This window comes from Talpa occidentalis, unplaced genomic scaffold (assembly GCF_014898055.3).
Source record: "Talpa occidentalis isolate TD23 unplaced genomic scaffold, MPIMG_talOcc4v2.1 talOcc4.10, whole genome shotgun sequence".
Lineage (NCBI taxonomy): Eukaryota > Metazoa > Chordata > Mammalia > Eulipotyphla > Talpidae > Talpa > Talpa occidentalis.
In genome coordinates, this window is record NW_023600993.1 from 38738246 (window position 1) to 38757479 (window position 19234).

A 19234-nucleotide genomic window follows, 5' to 3' on the forward strand; every position below is an offset into this window, starting at 1 on the left:
GGCTCTGGTGAATTCTCTCACCCTCCCACGCTTCTGACTGTACCCAGTGCTTGTATAAATACATAAATAAATCTTTACAAAAAAAAAGAAAAGGAAAAATGTCCCACTGCCATAAGTCTGTCCATCAAGCGTGTGTTTTCACATTTGATCCCACACACCCTCTCCCTCCTATTTTGAAGCCACCAGGGAGTGGCCTTTCCCTTTGGCTCCTGTGGCCTCTCTCTCTCTGCATTACTAAATATTAGTCAATACATAAACTCAAAATTATAGTCATATATTTTTACTCTTTCTGATTATCACAGGGATTAAAGAAACCCTGATCAAACATAATGTCAACACAGAAAACATAGATTAGAATGGTCTTCAAAAAAAGGAAAAGCAAATACGGGAATATAAAAGAGTCTAGGATGGACTTAAAAGACAAAATACTTAGTCCCTACAGATATATTTTAAAAAAGACCCATTTGGAAAGAAGTATTAATCATTGTATGAGTCCAAAGAATACAAACCAATCAATAAGCTTTTCAGCAGAAGCCCAATTTTCTGACCATCTAATCCAAAACAATTTTCCCTTAGGAAAGAGTACCCTGTGACATTTTATAACAACACCTTTTTGCTAAGTTTGGGGATACTATTTAGAGGGCAATCAGGTGACCTCAGACCTCTCCTCTCTGAGATATTTATTGTCTTAATAGTAAATAATTTTGGCTAATATTATTGACTAACATTAATAATAATATTGACTAATCAGTGTTGTGAGATCCTGTGGTAAGACCTTCATTTGTATGGTAGGTGGAATTACTAATCTCAACATACGTAAGAGAAGACACTTGGTTAGTTGGGTGACTATAGGGATGAATGTTCACTCATGGGTTGGATGATGGTTTGGATAGTTGTTGGTTGACTGACTGCTTACTGGTTGGTTGGTTGGTTGGTCGGTTGGTTGGTTGGTTGGATGAATGGATGAATGAGTAGTTGATTGAACAAGTTGATGAATAAAGCCAAAGGCAGTAATCTTCCCACAACCCACACTGCCTCTGTGCATCCTCACATATAAAAACAAGTGGAAATTGATCCCCACTTAGAAACATACCATGTGTATTTATTGTTCAGTGACTGATTTCACAGTGGTATTGCATGGTGGTTAAAAGTGCAGCCTATTAGGTTAGAATAACTAGCTTCAAATCATGACTACGACAGTAATAAGATGTGACCTGGGACAAGTTTCAGAACCCCTCTGTGCCTCAGTTTCCTCATTATGATTCAGGGGTTGCAATGGAGGTTGAAAAATCTACCTCACAGAGTAATGGGGAGGATGAATGAACTAATATATGAAAAATATATGTCATAGCTCCTGGCAAATGATAAGTACTCAGTAAATGTTAGCCATAAACCAAAAATGTCTTTAGACTCTCTTCCCCTACAGTTGTGGTTCACCTGAATCCAAAACCTCAGACAGCAGTGGCACATTTGCTTTAGGCAATTGACAATTTCCTCTGGGCAGACTCAGCACAAGATATGAGCAGCCACTGGGATAAACCCCCATTCAAATGATTTTTAAAGGTTTACCTACTTTGAAAATTAAGCAAATTTGCTCTGATTTCTGCACTTAATATAATGTTCAAATGTCCTCATTTTGCACTTTAAAACTATCACTCAGTTCCCATTTTGAGTCAAAGTTTTGGCTTTAGGCAACCAATTACATAGCTTTAAATGGGAAAGCCAGCCCTGCCTCCCCACAGAGGCCTCTTTCTATCTTTTCAGCAGACTGTTTCCATGTATCATTCTCCTTCATAACTTTTAATTAAGCCTTTGAGACCACGTCCCTTCTCTCTCCCAACTGCCCTCAAGTGATCAGGTCCCCATTAAAAACATCTGCTGGGGGCTCATTAAGTTCATGTACTTCTGGCTTCCCCTCTGCACTGAAGGCCCACTCCCTAAGACTTACCAGACATGCTTTGCCTTGAATCTACCCCGCTCCCACTGTCATTCCCATCAGTGGACTCCCTGGGTCTTGACTGGTGAGCCCTGGGCTGATGGGTGGAGTCCATGTGGCCAGATGTCTCCCCATCTCATAGAGACACATTTTCGGTTGACCCAGACAATGCCTGAGCCATGTGACAGGGAGTGCCTGGTAGTGGGTCTGCCTGGAGACTTTTAGGGATCACTATTCCACCCAGGGCCAATGTTTACTTCAGAGGCGACACTTCATACTTACCGTTTCTCTAGGACAGGCTTACTGAGTCCTTCTTATGTGCCTGCACCTGGCTGACCACTGGGGGGACCCAGTGGGAAGCAGAGACAGTGCTTGTCCTCCTGGAACTTATTGGTTAGCAGGGGAGATGACACAAGTGATGTCAACTGTAATAAGTGCTGTGAATGAGACTCATGTGGGGTGATCAGGGTAGGTCTCTGAGGACAACATTTAGGTCAACTGAAGATGGAGGAGATGACATTGAAGACAATGCCTGAAGCAGTATGAGACCTTAATAGTTTGACAGCCCTACATGCAGGTACTAAGTTGGCAAAGGTCTTTGTGTAACCAGGTGACCTAGGGGTACCCAAGGCCCCCAAACTGTTAAGGAGTGCATGTTCTAATAGGGTTTAATCATCTACATGGTTAAAGTCAAAGAAATCAGGGCCTCCCCTGGTGGCGCAGGCAGTTCTGTGCCGTGTTGTGAAGCTGTCCGCAGCCTTTGCAGCACCAGTTTGATCCCAGCCTGCCGGCGAGGGTCCCACAAAGCGCAGCAGACCTATCCTATCTCGCCTGCAGCTCCCCTCAGCAGTGTATTTCGTCAGTCTGCCTGTTCTGTTCCCCATTCTGTCTCTGATGAATCCTCTCACCCTCCCGCGCATCTGTCCTGTACCCAGGTTCTTGTATAAATAAACAAATAAATACATAAATACATAAATAAATTAATAAATAAATGAATAAATGAATCTTTTTTAAAAAGTCAAAGAAAGTAGAAACTTAGTGTGAAAAATCTTTAATCGGTGGGGGAAAGAGAAAGCATTTCAAATAACAGATTCCCAATAAAATTACAAAATTTACCTACCCTCTGTGGGCACAAATGCTTAGCCAAACAGGCTTGGCCCAAAGCGGAATAGCTGAGACCCATAAGCTTGTCGTAAGTCTAACATACCATCTGATAGGGAACCACAAAAAAGGGGCAAAGCAATTCTTGGAGAGCTAGGACAAGAGAGACTCAAAATTCAAAATATCCCATATAATCCACCATGAAGTCAAGATAATGGCTGCTACTGCCTCTGCCAATGACTACATGTCTCCCCCACATGTTTCTCACTCACCTGTCTCTTCTTCATGTATCCCCCTCCTCCTTTGTTCCACCTCCTTTTATATATATCCACCTTGCTCCTTCCCAACTGCCCCCCATTCAGACACAGCATGCTGGGAATTGTAGTCCCAGTTAGCTACATATATAAATGGGAGTGGGGAAAATGGCATCTGTTCCTGTCCTGCAATGCTTCTCCTCCTTTCACTGGCATGCACCCTATAACATTTGTAGTCTACAGAAACCTGGGTGGAGCTCAGACAGAAGGGAAGAAGGAAGGCTATGCCTGCTTCTCATCCCAGTCTGACCCTTTGTCTCCTCACCCCTTTCATTTTCTTTCACCTTTCCAGCAGCTCCCACCTCCTGATATGAACACCAGAGTTTTGCAAAGAGAGTGAAAGACATTTCTTTTCTATTGAGGCATTTGGTGGAAATAAGAGGACGGTGAGGGGATCAGAGTTTTCATAGTCAATATCAGCAGCCATCCTCTTTTCCTTCAAAGGAATTAAGATTAATAATCATGATTAAATTTTTTAAGGCCTTGTAAGCATTTCCTCTAGAATCGGAAGAACCTTCTTAAAGTATGAAAGAGCTATATAGTGCCACTAGATTCTGGAACCACCCAGCCCAACCTGTAGGCATTTGAGGGTCAGTGGGATAGCTACTGAAGGCAAGAACACAGGTTAACTCTTACCAGACACTTCTTTCCAAAGTGACCCCTTTGCGATATATTTTTCAAGACAGTATTTTGATAGGTAGCCTATGATGAAAAGGCACATCAAATGGTGTGAAGAGTCAAATCTCCTCCACAATGAAATATTAGGGCTCAGATTCTGAGACCCGGAGGTCATAAGGAGAGTGGCACCTTTATGTCCTGAGATGCAAGGACTCAGACCTCACCCAAAGATGTTACAACCCAGTCCTCATTTACCTCCCCTAGCCAGGTTGTTTCAAAATCATTGCTTAGTCTAGCCAATCAAAATGTACAAAAGGCATCCCCCAAACACAAAAGGCAACAGACTTCAGTGCACCTGCCTGCACAGCCTCTTGCTAGGAACTAGTAATAACTTCCCTTACTGAGAAACTGCAACTTTGTAGCATTAGATTACTTAGATGGTCTGTAGTAAAGTAAGTGGTGACCATCATTTGCTATGTAGACATACATGCTTGCTCTTTGAGGACTTACTATGTGCTGTATGCTTTACACTGTGCTTAGCAATTCCTTCCCCTCCCATTTAATCTCAGCAATCTTAAGAAACAGTTGCTGCTCTCGCCATCTTTCAGATAAGAAAATTGAGACTTATGATGTCAAAAATGTCACGCTGATTATAAATGTCTAAGTCTTCATTCCAAAGCTAGTACCTTATTAGCCTTGGGGCTAATAGCACCTTCAAGTTAACACAAGCTTGGTACTTGGTCCCCTCAAATATCCCTTCCTCACTTGATTTCCTTAACTCTCTTTGACTGCCCAAATCCTAAGGCCTGGTTTTGGGCTTTAACCTCAGGTATTCCCCTGCTTTGCCTTTGTGACTGGAAATCACACTTCTGTGAGTTCTCAAGTAGTTGAAGAAAGATACCCATTTTCAAAAATCAACTCCCCACCGACTCTTGCCTTATCTGTGTCTTATCTCCACACTTGTTAAACAACCTCATCACCAGATGTTTTGTCAAAGGTGGCTGCAGAGCAGGCACTTCCAATATCCCTCAAAGATTAGAGCTTGTGATTTCTCCAAGCCCTTCACACTGTCCCTGGGACAAGGTGATGGGCAGACATCTTACAGGGTGTTTGGCTTAACTTGGGGAAAAGTAACATAGTGATGAAAAGTTAGAAAATTTCTCCTTTATGTCCTTTTACTGGAGAGGAATATGGAGAAGGTGATTGGATGTTATTTATTGTAAAGAGACACAGAGAAAGCAATTGATCAGAGAGGGATCTGGCTAATTCTATCCTGACCACACAGTAACCAGTGCCCTGCTCTCCCGTGGTTGTTGGCAGGGTGTTCACAATGCTATCGTGGTGACTAAATTTACCTAAAACTAAACGATAACTTCCAAGTTCATGGATCCAGCATCCTTGCTTTTGACCCATGACTTTCTCAGTCATTTATAAATCACAATGTTGACAGTATCTGTTTCTTTCTTCATAGAATGACCAAGCCCTTTCATAAACCATGTAACTTTGACATTCAAACGTATCCATGAATGAGCACAGCATAAGATCTTCTCTGCCAATAAGTTCCTGTCATGGAATCCTACTTTAAGGGGAGAAAATGAATTTTAAAAACGACAGAGGGAAGCATGGTCCAAGAAATAAATGCCAACAGCTATGCAATATAGAGAAACAAATAGTGTCCCTTAGCCCTTGCCCAGGAAGGTGTGTCCACTGTCCTAAAGCAAAGTGTGACGCACCTTTGGAGAAAGTGAACATTTACTCCTCCAGGAACTTGACCCACCACCCGGTTCCTCTTTCCATGGCCAGACAGTCAAATGTAGACTTAATCTGACCAAAATGAGTGGATCATCAAGTGTGTTTTACACTCTGGTCTGTAATGGGCATTTTTTAAAAAGATTTACTTATTTATGCATGCAAGAACTGGGGTACAGGCCAGATGTGCTGGGGGTGAGAGGATTCACCAGTGACAGAGTAGAGAGCAGAAAGGCAGAATGGTTGAAATACACGGCTGAGGGGAGCAGTGGATGAGAAAGGAGAGGTCTGCTGCGCCATGTGGTTAGCTCCCTGGCCGGGGATCGAACTCATGCTGCAGTGGCTGCGGATCACTTCATAGTGCTGAGACTTAACCCCTTGAGCCATCAGGGAGACCCCCCTGTAATGGGCATTTTTTTTCCCATAGTTTGTTCCTTAGCAAGTAGTGGGTATGTACAGAAAATCCCCTTCAGCTGTGTTTAAGTCTCTGCATTCAGATATTAACTTAAGAATGGTGTGCTTGGGGCTGGCAGAAACCTATTGCAGCGGTCAATAACCCTGGGCCCCAAATATCAACCATTTTTGTTGCTTTTGCTTGTTTTTAATCATGGGAACAACAACACTTAGAGTATTGACTGGTCTGGCTGATGCTTCTGCCATTAGTTGTGTGGCCTGTGGCAGTATGTGGCAGGTGATACCTGTTCTTAGCTACACAGATGTTAAGGGATTGCTCTTCTCAAACAAGAAAAAGCTTCCATGAACAGAGATCCTGACTATATCTTGTGGTCTTCTGGAATGCAGAGGACGTTGGCCAGTGAAAGAATGTGCCTTTGGAGTCACACAGCCCTTAGATGTGTGACCTTGGGAAAGGTGACATCTCTGGGCCACAAATCTCCTCTGTTTGAGAAGAGAATTGCTACTTGACAGAGTGACGAGTCAGGATTGCCTGAGAGGACGCCTCCCATAGCTGCCATCCTCCTCAGCCTCCTTCTTCCTATTTTTATTTTCATTCTCATCAGATTGGACCACATGTCTTATGAAAAGCTTCTTTGTGTGACAGTTTCCAACTGGTGTTCTCCCTGCCTTGCCACCCTTCCATTTTTACAACTTGGTTTTACAAATTCAAAGTTGAAACAGCCGTTCCCACTCCTCCAGAATTCTCAACTTTGCTCCTTCCATACAAGCAAAGAGAGTGGACGCACCGACAAGAGAGTCTCCTCTGAACTCCACTCCCCAGAGCAGGTCACCATGAGAAGCACAGAGGTCCTCATGTCCAAGACACTAAGGCAGCAAAAGAGTCAAACACGTGTAACAAATAATGAAACATTTTATTGAAGCTTTTCCTCTAAATAAAGTTGAAATCTTTAAAAGGCGTTCATTTTATTAAATGTAGACTATAATTGCCCTAGTAGTCTAATTCGCCAAACACAGAAACAACTTCAGTGGAGTTTGAGAACAGCGAGTATAATATTTCTGATAAAATCATAAAAGCACAGTAGAAAATCTGTCACTTCACATTTGATTTTCTCAGAGTGATCTAGCAGGCTGGTCGACTATAGAGGAGTTGATTGATTTTCCCAAGACCTTCTCTTAGTCCTGTGCATTTGAAATCATTCTTTCTGGAAGCATCTTCCATGTTTTCTGTGGTGATTTTTCTCTTTCCTCTTGTGTTACTTCCGACAGACACAAAGTGCCAATGTCTCCTCTGTGACCACAGCTGATCTTCAACATCACTTTCAGGAGCTTCAGGAAATCATGCCTCTTGCTTAAATTTTTCAGTTGACTTTGTGATCTATCTGCCTTCTACCTGTCTTGTGTTGTCCAATGTTTACAAGAGCAGCAGACAAAGATATATGGACCAAAGAGATAGGTCTAATAGCAGGAGTACTAATTGGCTGGGCACATTTGAGTAGGAACTAATTTTGTAATTAGGGGTGCAGAATGAGTTATCATGACTTCTGATTCTCTACGTGAGGGTTGAGATCGTCAGTATCTGAATAAGGATGACCAAGGAAAGCGCTGTTGCTCACCGAAGCAGCTACCTCTTTTCTAAAAGGTGCTGGCGGGGCTTTAAATCTTCTGCTGATTCTCCACCACTGCCTCGTAATAAAAGCTGAGTCTTACTGACCAACTCACTGCTGTACTTTTGTGCCAGACTAAAGCCAAACTCTGAGGATAGGTAAATGTGTCAGAAAACACCAGTCCTGCGGTGGCCTGGAGCTAGGGGGAATTTAGCTCAGGGTAAAGATATGTTACAAATTAAATGTTGCAGTTGGTATGTAAAGCTGCAATAAATAGAAACTGAGTTACATCAAGGACAGAATTAAACCTTAAGTTTAAACTCCACAGCACTGTAATTAAAACTTAGCCTGTAGCAAATCATTCACTTGAGATTAAAGTAGTGTGGGGGAAGCAGAGGTTTGGGCTTACCTTGCTTTCTACAATTTATAAGTCTGAGCTACCAAAAGCTAACAGCCCTGCCCCCAAATCCAGCTCCCAATTAAAAACACAGTTTGAAAACCTTTAGGAGGCCTGAGGGGCCCCTTTAACAGAAGTCTGCCCCTTCCCCCCTGCCTAAGTCTATGAACAAATTAAAAAATATTACCTGGTCCCCTGATGGTCTTCTGAGCTGACACGGTGTTTTCATTAATACATCATTATAGTAATGACATTGTGCTGGCGTTTGGCTTTCAAAACAGCCTGCACCTCGGCCACTAAGAATACAGGCTCGCGTTCTCTGAACACTTTGTTCCTAGGAAATATTATTCAGGTCATATAAAGAAGAAGAAAAAAAAAAGACAAAATGTAATTGATGTATTTTTTTAATGTATGTTCTTGTTATCCTACTCTGAAGTGTTCAAGGCTTGCTGGATGTTTGAATTTTGTTTGTTAGTTTTGCAAAGTAAACACTGGGGTTAACTTCACCGGGGCCTTTACTCCCAGAGCTGGAAGGCATTTCCCATTCCCCAAAACAACCTAAAAGAAGTTTCTCTCAGGTTGGAAGTACGTCATTTCATGTAAAAGCAGTCTGAGTTTCCCTAGTTGAAATTGTGGTATTTTTATTTTCTAGACTGTGAACTGTTACCTTATAGACAATAATGGATTTATTCTGGTGTCTGAAGACTACACACAGGTGAGTGAGAAGCTTCTACCAACTCAAACAGGAAGGCCTCGGAATGTGCTTGGGTTGTGGAAGCAAATTATGGTTTTAAAACTTTGAGACAATGACCTATATTTAAGAGGTAAGTGATAGCAGTAGATTGTAAAACCTTTTTTCCATCCCTGTAAGAATGTCACAGCCTACTTTCCAGCAGGCCCCAAGAAGATTTTACCTCCCAGTGAGGGTGGGAGGGAGGCAGGGAGAAGGGCAGAGGGGAGGGAGGGAGGTTCCAAGGTCTGCTCCCTCACTCATAAAATATTCAATTTATAGAACTCTTTGCCTCAAGGGTGGAGGTGCCTTAAAATGTTTGGGCAATTTTAAGGAGTTTCCTCCTTTTGTTATTGCATCTTCTTGCTGCTGCTGCTGCTGCTACTACTAGTACTACTACATGCACACACACACACACACACACACACACACATTGTTCCTACATAATTATCATTATGGTTTTTCTTTCTACTTTTGCTTTTCAAACATCAGTTATCTGAATTTAATAAGTCACTTTGGTTCTTAACGCCCAGGGACATGGATGCAGAGATCTAGGAGGAGTTTTTCTCTTTTTCTTTTTTACATCGTTGTTCATTTTTAAACAGTATTTGCTTCCCCCCTCCCTGCTGGAGTTTTTTATCATGTGATCGAGCTGTGTGTACTGTAGGGGTAGGAGGGAGATAGGTAGAAAGAAACCTAGAAATGGGACTGAGCACAGGAATCTCCACTGTATTTGGAAATCAGCGTAAGAGTTAAAATCAGTAGTATGGTAATAGAGAAACAGGTTTCTCCATTAAAATTTTATACATTAAAGCTTTTTCTGCAACTAGAAATTAAGTTAGCATATTAAAGGAAATAAACGACAGACAAGCTGAGCGGTATGGTGTAATACAATAACTTTAGAGGTGAAGGTGATGATTTCTGGAACTAGCTCTGTTCTTTAATTAGTTTTAGGATCTTGGGCAAATAACTTTACCTGCCTGGACCTCCTGGTGGGCTCTGTAGAAAGATGCCAGACTATAAAAGGCATATTCCACCTCTAATATTTGAGGCTACCAACATTTTATCATGAAGTCCCATTTAAATCACTTAAAATTCTCTGGTAGTCAACAGTACAACAGGCCCATTAATGCTTAATAAATTAGTTAATTGCCCTTACATGTGGCTCCTTAGGGTCTGAGTTTGATGGCTTGTTAATTTATAAACACTGGTTCCAAAGACCATGTCAAATTTCACTTCACTTTCCAATCCATGCCAGTGTTGTGGGATTTTAAATACACCTTCAATGGGTGAAAAAATGCACTATTGAGAGTCAAACCGTGGTCAGACCATCACTTCATATGCTCAATATGACTGGATATTAGACTTTAAACAGGATAAAGGAGCCCATGAAATACAGCCTGTCTCCTAGGTGCAGGAAGCTCATAGGTCTGTGATTCTAAGCCCCCAGGTATGGGAGGAGAAGCATCAGGACGTTCCGAATGGATGGAACAATAAACCAAGTTATCAAGAGGGCTGAGATAGGAAGGATCCTGAGCTGGGGGCAGGAAGGGTACAGTGGGTGTCTTCCAATGCTGAATCTATATGCACCAACAAAATGAACCACTGAAATAGCTGCTCTTCCTAAGCTGTGGCTTCTGCATATGTGCTCTGCCCTCTGTTTTCTCTCTCTGTGAAACAGGCCTGCAGCCCTGCCCCAGGAGGCTGCCGTCAGCTCTGCCTGGGCTTGTTTGATATTGTCTGGTTTCCTGCACCCCAATTAGGATAATTCTTCTTCATCTAACAACCGGTTCCATTGACACTGGCATATTTACATTTACAAATGTTCTTCTTGCTCTTAGTGGCAGGCAGCACACACCCAGAGTTTGCCAAAGGTTCCAGTGTCCCTGGAGTGGAAAAAGCAGGGCTTAGTTTCAATAAGCACAATGCTGTTTCCTCCTTTTTCTCCTCCCTTTCTTGAGTATTTGTTGAAGTCTCCATCTGCCTTTCTGCTTGAAACACCCAGGAGGGTGTTCGTAATGGAATTGAGATTTAGCTAATACAAAACCTAAGGAATTGATGTAATTTGGGCTGAGTGCAATGCTGTCCACACGCCTACCCATACAGAACTTATAAATCCTCAGCTCACCCACAGGAGATATGGGGGGCTCTATGGATCTGCACTGCCTTGTTCTAGGGTATTGGCCAAGGAGACTGCTGCCCACACTCAGTTCTGCTGTAGTGTGTGTGTGCCACCCCTGCTGGCCCGAAGAGGTGACAGAAGTGACTAAGGAGACCCTAGGGATGCAGGAGGATGGCCATCCTTTAGACCCCCACTGAGTGTGCAAATCTCATCCTGCACCAAGAGCTTGACTTTCAAAAAGCATCAGCCTGGTGATGCAGAAGGACGGCTAGGCCTGAAATGCCCTGCAGACAGCACCAGAGTAGGGGTAGCTGTTAGAAGGCTGATTAGTCATGCTGTTTCCTCGAGGGCCTGGGCCCGCTTTTTCTTTGTCAACATAACTGCCTATGAACAAATAGAGGGTTCCACAGAAAGTGATTTTGAAAAAGGACGTATTCTCAACTGTAGGAAAGTTATAGGACTGCTGAAGAAAACTGCTTTATTTCTCTAACCAGGTCATCTAGGAATTTTAAGCAATTCTCTTTATTACTGCTTAGGAAGCCCTTTCACAGCTTATTTCTGTCTGTATGAAGTAGTGTTTTAATTGCAAGGAATTAAGTGCAAGTTAATGCCTACTCCACTCAAGGGTAATGTGTATGTACACATGTGTGCATGTGTGTTTCAATCCCAACACTGAGCATGTGTTGTACAATGACACACACACACATGCACACGCACATGCACACACACACACACCAGCCAGTATTGTGAAAGCATTCACATCTGCTGTTAAGACCTTTCCACTTTTATGTAACAGTAGTCCTGTGAACCTGCCTTCTGCTCCTACCAGCTCCAGGACACAGACTGGGCTAATTTTTATTTCTTCTCTGGTGTTGGGCACAGTATTTATCCACACTTCCTCATGGGTCTTCTTTTCTTCCCGGCAGACTGGAGACTTTTTTGGTGAGGTCGAGGGAGCTGTGATGAACAAATTGTTAACAATGGGCTCCTTTAAAAGGTAAGGATTTTATGGTCCCCTGTGCCCCCTGAAATAGTTTGCCTAAATAAAATAAAACAAACCAAGGTCAAATAAAGCAAGCCCAGACTTGACCCCGTGGCTGGTTTTTACTTGTGTTCATGCTCCAGAAGATCTCGCTGAAATCTGATGCCTCTTGCATGAGTGTTAAGAGTCTTAGAAATGTGGCTCACAATGAGTTTCCTGTTCACCCAGTGTAGACTTTATGGGAGGCCAATATTGAAGTCAGAGCCTGCACTGGGACATGATTCTATCAGTCTCAAGCAAGTGATCACAAAGAAGTAGGAGACGTATTCACCTGGTCAAAACAGACAATTGCATCTTGTCTCACACTGACAAGTTGGGAAAGCTTGCTAGAAATCTGGAACTCAGGGATGGCAAATGATGTTAGAGACTTAAGATAATTTTAGAAAACTAAGTGAAAGTTCTCAAAATCTGCTCCAGAGGGAGGTAATGTTTAAATCTGCTGCTAGAAGTAAACTCAGAGGGGGCCACGTGCCACTGGTGACCGGTACCCCTCAGCTGGGTGGTGACAGAGCTCATCCTTACCCGCAGCTCATACAGGAGGCTTCCTCGTGTCCCTCCCAGGCAGGCCAGCCCCACTCCTGGGAACACCAAAGCCTATAGGAAAAGCCATCACCCCAGGAGATCAGGAAGCCAGTGATGTCCCTATGGAAGGCAACCTGCCTCCCTTTCTTTTACCTCCCAGGAAGAACGGTGGCCTTTGAAGTGGTGCTTTAATGGGCATATTCGATGCTGTTAAATGTATAAGAGCAGGAAATACAAGGACGAACCTCAGCCCGCCGGTGAGAACCCTTGCACGCCGGCTGCTGGTGGAAAGGCAGTCCCAGTTTATTACTCCCCTGCAGCTGAATGGCCAGGAAGTGTTAGCTCAGGAAATCGGACTTTTAAGCCAGTCAACAAGACCAACTGAGCACTGTGCTGAAAGCAGGGAATTCAAAAATGATGACCCAATTTTTGAGATTCCACAGCATGTTTATGCCACAAAGAGGCAGAAAAGAAATGGTATAAAATCTGGCATAACTGCAGCTCTTCTGCAATCCCTAACACCCTTGCTGGCCCTCAGGCCTGCGTGGAGCAGTGCTCACTCCTGTTCAGGTCCCATTAAAATTCACGTGGTGCTTTTGCCTTTTTTGCCAGGAGTCCTTGTGCACTTGAAAGTTCTGCTCAGAGCCAGCCTGGGTTTGTCTGCTGTGGGGTTTGCCAGCTTCTTAAAGCTTCCCAGGGCAGCTCATGGAGTTCTGCAGCTTAGGGCACCCCAGCTTTCTCTATCTCTCTGTGGACGTATGCATTTGTGTCGTGTTAGCTTGTTTTCAACTTGGTGGGGGAAGGAGGACCAAAATGAAGAATAATCACACACGTGTTTCTCATTTGAAGGCATATTTTTCAACTTCTTTGACAAAATCTTTTTTTTTTTTTTTTTTCTGCTCCCTCTTAGATATCTTTTCAAACAGTTTGGTGGGAGAGAGAGAAAGGTTGTAGTGGAATTTTACATTCCTAATCTCCCCCTTAATGTGGGTAAAGGAAGGTTAGCAGAAATCTAGAAGTTTCTTTTGCCAACATAATAGCTATAGCATGTTTGAGAAATGGGAAGGGGTGGGACTTAATATAACAGCTACTGCTGTCATTCAGGAATTAGTGGACAGGCCTCCTGGGCCTATTTCAAGGCCCCCTCACCAGGGAAGAGCAGTGACAGTGTGGGTTTTGGAGACAGGTGGGTTGGGTTCACAGCCAAGGCTCAAACATTTACTAGCTGCATGACTTAGAAGAGGTTGAGTTACCTATCTAAGAAAATGAAGATGATAATCATTACTTCCAAGGGTCGCTGTTAGAGTTAATGAGATAATAATAAGCATACGGTTCTTACACAGTGCCTGGCAAATATTAAAGCCTCAATAATTGCTGGCTGCTACTGTGGTTTTTGTTGTTGGATCTCTGCTCAGTCTCGGCTCTGCTTTCTGCTTGGGACCAGACAATGCTTCTCTTGCATTCACACATCTCCTTCCTGGCTCCCCAAGATGCCTAGTGATGGGGTCTCCAGCTCTGGAGTGCTGCTGTCTTCCTTGAAATGTGTGTCCTTGCCCTTTGCAGCATGCAGTGATTATCAGAGCTTAAGGTTGACAGTTCTTCATTCAGAGAAGGTCTGGATTTCAGAAACACTGAAAGGATGTAGCCGAAAGTAACTGGCAGGAAGAGGCAGAAGTCATGAACCTTGTTAAATTCAATCCCTTCTTCCCCCCAGTACAGGAGCCATGGAGACTAAGCTGCTTTGGTGACATGACTGAGCCCAGGCAAAGCACAGGCTGGGTCTACTGAACTGGCCTCCCATCCCTGCATCTCAGTGTCATGTGAAAGGGAAGTCTCTGTTGTGGGTGAACAAATCACAACTTGAGAGAGCTCTGAGAAAGCTCCACAGCCATGTAGAATGATCTAAGAGGCAAAATAGTCACTCTTGGTCAGTTTTGCTGAGTCTTTGACTTGACTCTGCCCAGCCAGATACATATGATATAGTATCAAGGGACCAAATAACATAGCAGTAGCTTCAGCAGTGTGAACGTAATGATCACAGGGCTACCTTCCCCAGGACCTACCACCCACTGGGCCAGTGCTATACCTGACAGATCCCATCTCTTGCAGTCCTTTCTAACAGCTCCATGAGACAGGTAGAAACAGGACTAGTGGTGTGATCTGCAGTGCCCAATGCAAAATAAAGTATGGGACTCTTGTTCAAAAAGCATTAGGAATCTCAAGTCAGCAAAAAGCAGAACATTCTGCCAAGCATGAAGCTCTTTGATGTGCTGGGTTCTCGTGCAGCTACACAGGCTGCATGCCCATGGAACTGCTCCTGGGCATAAGTGTACCCATTTTATAGAATCGAAGAAATGAGGCCTGGAAAGGTTAAGAGTCTTTGCATAGTAATGCTGGATTCAGACACGCTATAGTGCGAACATAGCAAGCATTTTCTGGCTGCTTTTCTTTACCTGGTTTTGTGTACATCAGTATTGTGTAGTGCTGGGTTTTCCTTCAGTCCTGCTAGAGAAGTGAAGGAGGGAAATGTTGGGCAGCAGTGTCTTATGCATGAAGCAGAACTTTCAGGATGTGAGGCCACCTGAGAGATAAGATGGTCCAGATTTCTTTCAGTGGAAGTGGAGAGACAGTTGTGCATGCCATGTTCCCAGCCTCCTGTGTTTTCCCATAAGATACCATATGCCTGGTCAGCTCTTTGTGATTCAAGCAGAAAACTTCAAATACATCATCATTCTTATGAAACTAGGTGGCCTCCCTGAGTAGTGACTCACTTAGATTTTTCATTTTAGCTATTTCATTTTAGCTATTCAAGAAATACTGAGTTAAAAGCACCGAGGTATCAGTTTAGATGCTGCCCACTTAGGAGATGCCTGCCTTTTGGTAACTTCAACTCACTAAATTTCAGTTTTCTCTGCAGCTAAATGGGACAGAAAGGATCATTCCCATACCTGCAACTGAGGGTTCAGTGGAGTAATGCAAGCTTTTACCAAACATCCTATGGTCTCTGCCAAGGTGTCTTCCCTTGTCTTTGCATATCTAATTATGCTGGAGAAAGGAAAAACCAACTGGACTGGCCTTTGGTTTGCAGAGAAAGTAACTGATTGCTAGTAACTTGTTTTTGTTGCTCTAGCAACTATCAATGTTCTTCTGTCTCTTGATTGTATCTTGGCTGTTTGTTTTATGTGCTCAGTGTAACATGCTGAGTTTTCACCTGCCCAGGCACTCATACTTTTCCTATGGGGCCTGGTAAATGTCCTCCTCACCTCCCCCACACACATCAGCATGGCAGTCTTGTGTAGAATTTCCTGTGGTGGCTCCTTCTGCTACTTAAAGTTCCTTTCTTAAAAGGTGTCACTTTGGGTAGAATTCAAGTCTTGGACCATTTCTACCCCTGTCTCTACATGATGGAACTGCGCTGGCTTGGTGGTGGTGCCTGCGAGCTTTCCTTGTCCTGGTAATCACATTACATTTCAGCAAATGCCCTGATCTTGGCGTCTAGAGAGTGTCAGGGAGAAGTCTGTTATGTTTGGACGACTGTTCTCCTTTAATGCTCACTGCCCCATCGGAGTCTAATACCCAGCAACTCTTGCAATGAATGTAATGGCTTTTTGGCTTCCTGTTGACCTGACCACTCTCACAGAAGTATGCTTTGTCAGAGGTGGCATTGAAGGGAACAAGAAGACATATTGGCTTGGACAACTGTGTTTCTGGACCAGACTTTCTGGAATGCAGAGATGTGAAGATTCCAATGGATGGCTCTTTAAAAGAGGCTACTTGAGGAATCCTGATCACAGTAATAACAATACCTGCCCTCATGTGTGACAGAATAGCAGCATGTTTCATTTATTGAATAATAACTCCAGCAAGGCATTATTCCAAACAGATTCGATGTATGACTTTAATTAATCCCCAAAACAACTCCATGAAATAACCACTGTCATTATTTCCATGTAACAAAGGAGAAAGTGAATGTGGAGACTGCAAGCATTTTAATAACTTGTCCAAGTTTACCCACAGTAGTGAGTGACAGAGATGGAATTTGAACTCATCTCTCTCAGATTTCATATTCCAGACCATGTTCTCTTAATCACTGTTCATCTTTTTCCATAGTTGAAGCAGACTGTAGTATTTTCTGCAGAGATTTTTTTTCCCGCATTCTTGCTTGTTGTTCTTTAAGAGATAGCAAAAGAAAGTATTTCAATCAAATTTGGAATCCATATGTCAATTAGTAGTGGATCCTACTAGAAAATAATGGGAAATTCCTAAATAACAGAAGTTTTAAGAATATTGATGTTTTCTTCTGTTTGTGTGAAGGAAGCCTGAGTTTTGCAGGACACCTGAAAATACTAATTCGGGGACCTCAGGCTATCATCATGAACCCATGACCACAACTTTTTTTCCTTTACCTTCCTTCAAGTTGGCTTTTTAACTCAAGTTTGCTTCATAGTGCAAGGTGGTTGCTGAGCTCCAGCCATCATATCTACAATCTAAACTGACAGGTGGAAGGGAGAGGAGTCAGGGAGATCCAAAAGGTCAAATCAAATTTCTGTATTAAAATGTGTGCTGGTACAATACACCACTCCCTACAATACATCTGCTTAGTCACATGACCTCACCTGGCTACGAAGGACCCTGGAAAACTGCATACAGAGAAGTTGGAGTTCTGCTTGACAGGAGAAGAGAATGGATGTTGGGAGTCTGATAGGCTCCACCATATCCAACTTACCCCAGTTTGCTTCAGGCTGCACATGTGCTGGCTTCCGGTAAATCCACTTCAAAAACCCTCAAACCCTGTCACTCCCAGCCTTTCCCACAGTCCTGGGTAACACAAATGGCTAAAGTCCCCCTGATAGCTCATCTGTCCACGTGCTGGCCTGCACCAGCAGTCAAAGCAGGAGCACCCAGTGACACCTAAGGGGCTTGACCGATGAGAATGACACCAGCGACAGCGAGACTCCTAGCTACCAACCTACTGAATCCGGCGTGTTGCAGTGAAGGTGTGACTTTGGTGCAGCCGTCATGAAAGGCAGACAGAGCTTCACGAACTTGGCAGAGCCCGAGCTTCCTTGGTGGGACAAGCCCAGCATTCAAGTTCTCACCTCAGTGAGTTTTACATTAGCTCACTCACCAAGAAGAATTCAAATATTTCCTTCCATTTCTTACTCAAAGAGATAGAAGAAATCTAATCTTCTATGTGGGATAAATTGTGATTCCATTTCCCCCCTCAGTTTAACAAATGGAGGTAATTTCATGTCAGGGGCAGGTGAGTGGCAAGCAAGTCACTGGCTCAGTGCGCTTACAGGACACCTTCCATGTTACCCGCGCCCCAGGAGAGAAGTGGATATGGCTGGAGAGCAGTGCTCTGCTTGAGTGGAAACATGGGCCTCTTGGCTACTGGCAGCATTTAGTTTTCCAGAGCTTCTCTATTTCAGAGGACTCTCTTGTTGGCTCCCTCATGCTCACACTTATTTATCAAATCACTGCTGCTCTCCAGAATGATGGGGAATTCTGTTCTTTCTTGAGTTTTGCAGACATCCCCTATTTAGCTGGTAGTGAATAGAACAGAGTTGTATTCATTTGCTATGGTGACCATAGCAAACAGCACAGGCTGAGTGACTCTGATAGAAATTCATGATCTCACAGTTCTAGAGACTGGAAGTTCAAGATTAAAGTGTAAGCAGGGTGATTTCTCCTGAGGCCTCCCTCATGTCTTGCATTTGGCCAAATTTTCACTGGTCTCACCTGGCTTCTCCTTTGTGTGTTCATCCCAGGTGTCGCTTTTTGTGTCCACGTTTCCTCTTGTTATAGACTCCACCCAGATTAGATAGGGCCCCCCCCCTGCAAGTGACTCTTTTTAACTTGATCATCTCTTGAAAGGCGCTATCTCCAAACGCAGTCACATTTGGAGGTTCTTGGAGGTTAGTACTAATATATGGGCCTTGAAGGGGATTTAAAACAGCCCATCACACACCCCAGACTGGCATGGAACCTGGAAAGATGGGCTGTTGGTACAAGTTCCCATTCCTTCCTGCATAGCAATACTGTCAAGTAGGATGAGGAAGAGACACATGAAAGAAATAACTAGCAAGTGCACATCAAATTCTAAAATTTGTGGCTCTCAACCCTGGTTGTATATTAGAATTCCTTGGGTACCTTAAAAAAAAAAAACACTGATGCTGGGTCCCCAAACCTAATAATGAAATCTTAGGGGAGCAGGCTGATATGCAGGCATCAGCATATATATTATATATATTTTTTAAGATCCCCAGGTAATTCTAAAGGACTAGCAGAGTTAAGATTCATTGCCTAAACAAATGTCAAAGTATGCGCTCACAAGTGCGGATAAGCAACCTGTATGCTCAACTGTTCGCCTAAGAGCTGAGAGGAAGTTTATACCCCATTTTCCAGATTCTTCTGCTTAGATCTATCCCCATGGGCCATGGAAGGTACAGGACATCCTCTGGGGACCTACGCTTGGGAAGCAGTTTAAATGCATAGCTTTAAAGACTAGAAAACCTAAGTAGGAATTCCAGCCCCTCCACTTACTAGCAGAGTAATTATCTTGGAACAGTGACTTCACCTTTCTGAACCTCAGTTTCCTCTTTTATAAAATTGCCCTTGTCCCTGACCTCAGAGATAATGCCTATTATCTGAGAGGAAGTGATTATTTCTTACTATTTCT

The 19234-nt window shown here is 43.3% G+C and overlaps 1 protein-coding gene across 1 annotated transcript in view; it reads left to right on the forward strand.

Moving 5' to 3' along the window:
* CACNA2D3 (calcium voltage-gated channel auxiliary subunit alpha2delta 3) overlaps positions 1–19234 on the forward strand; it is an 807400-nt gene that overhangs the window by 724637 nt on the left and 63529 nt on the right. Inside the window, 2 exon segments of the mRNA XM_054694676.1 lie at positions 8789–8851; positions 11915–11985. Coding sequence (XP_054550651.1) covers positions 8789–8851; positions 11915–11985 — 134 coding nt within the window.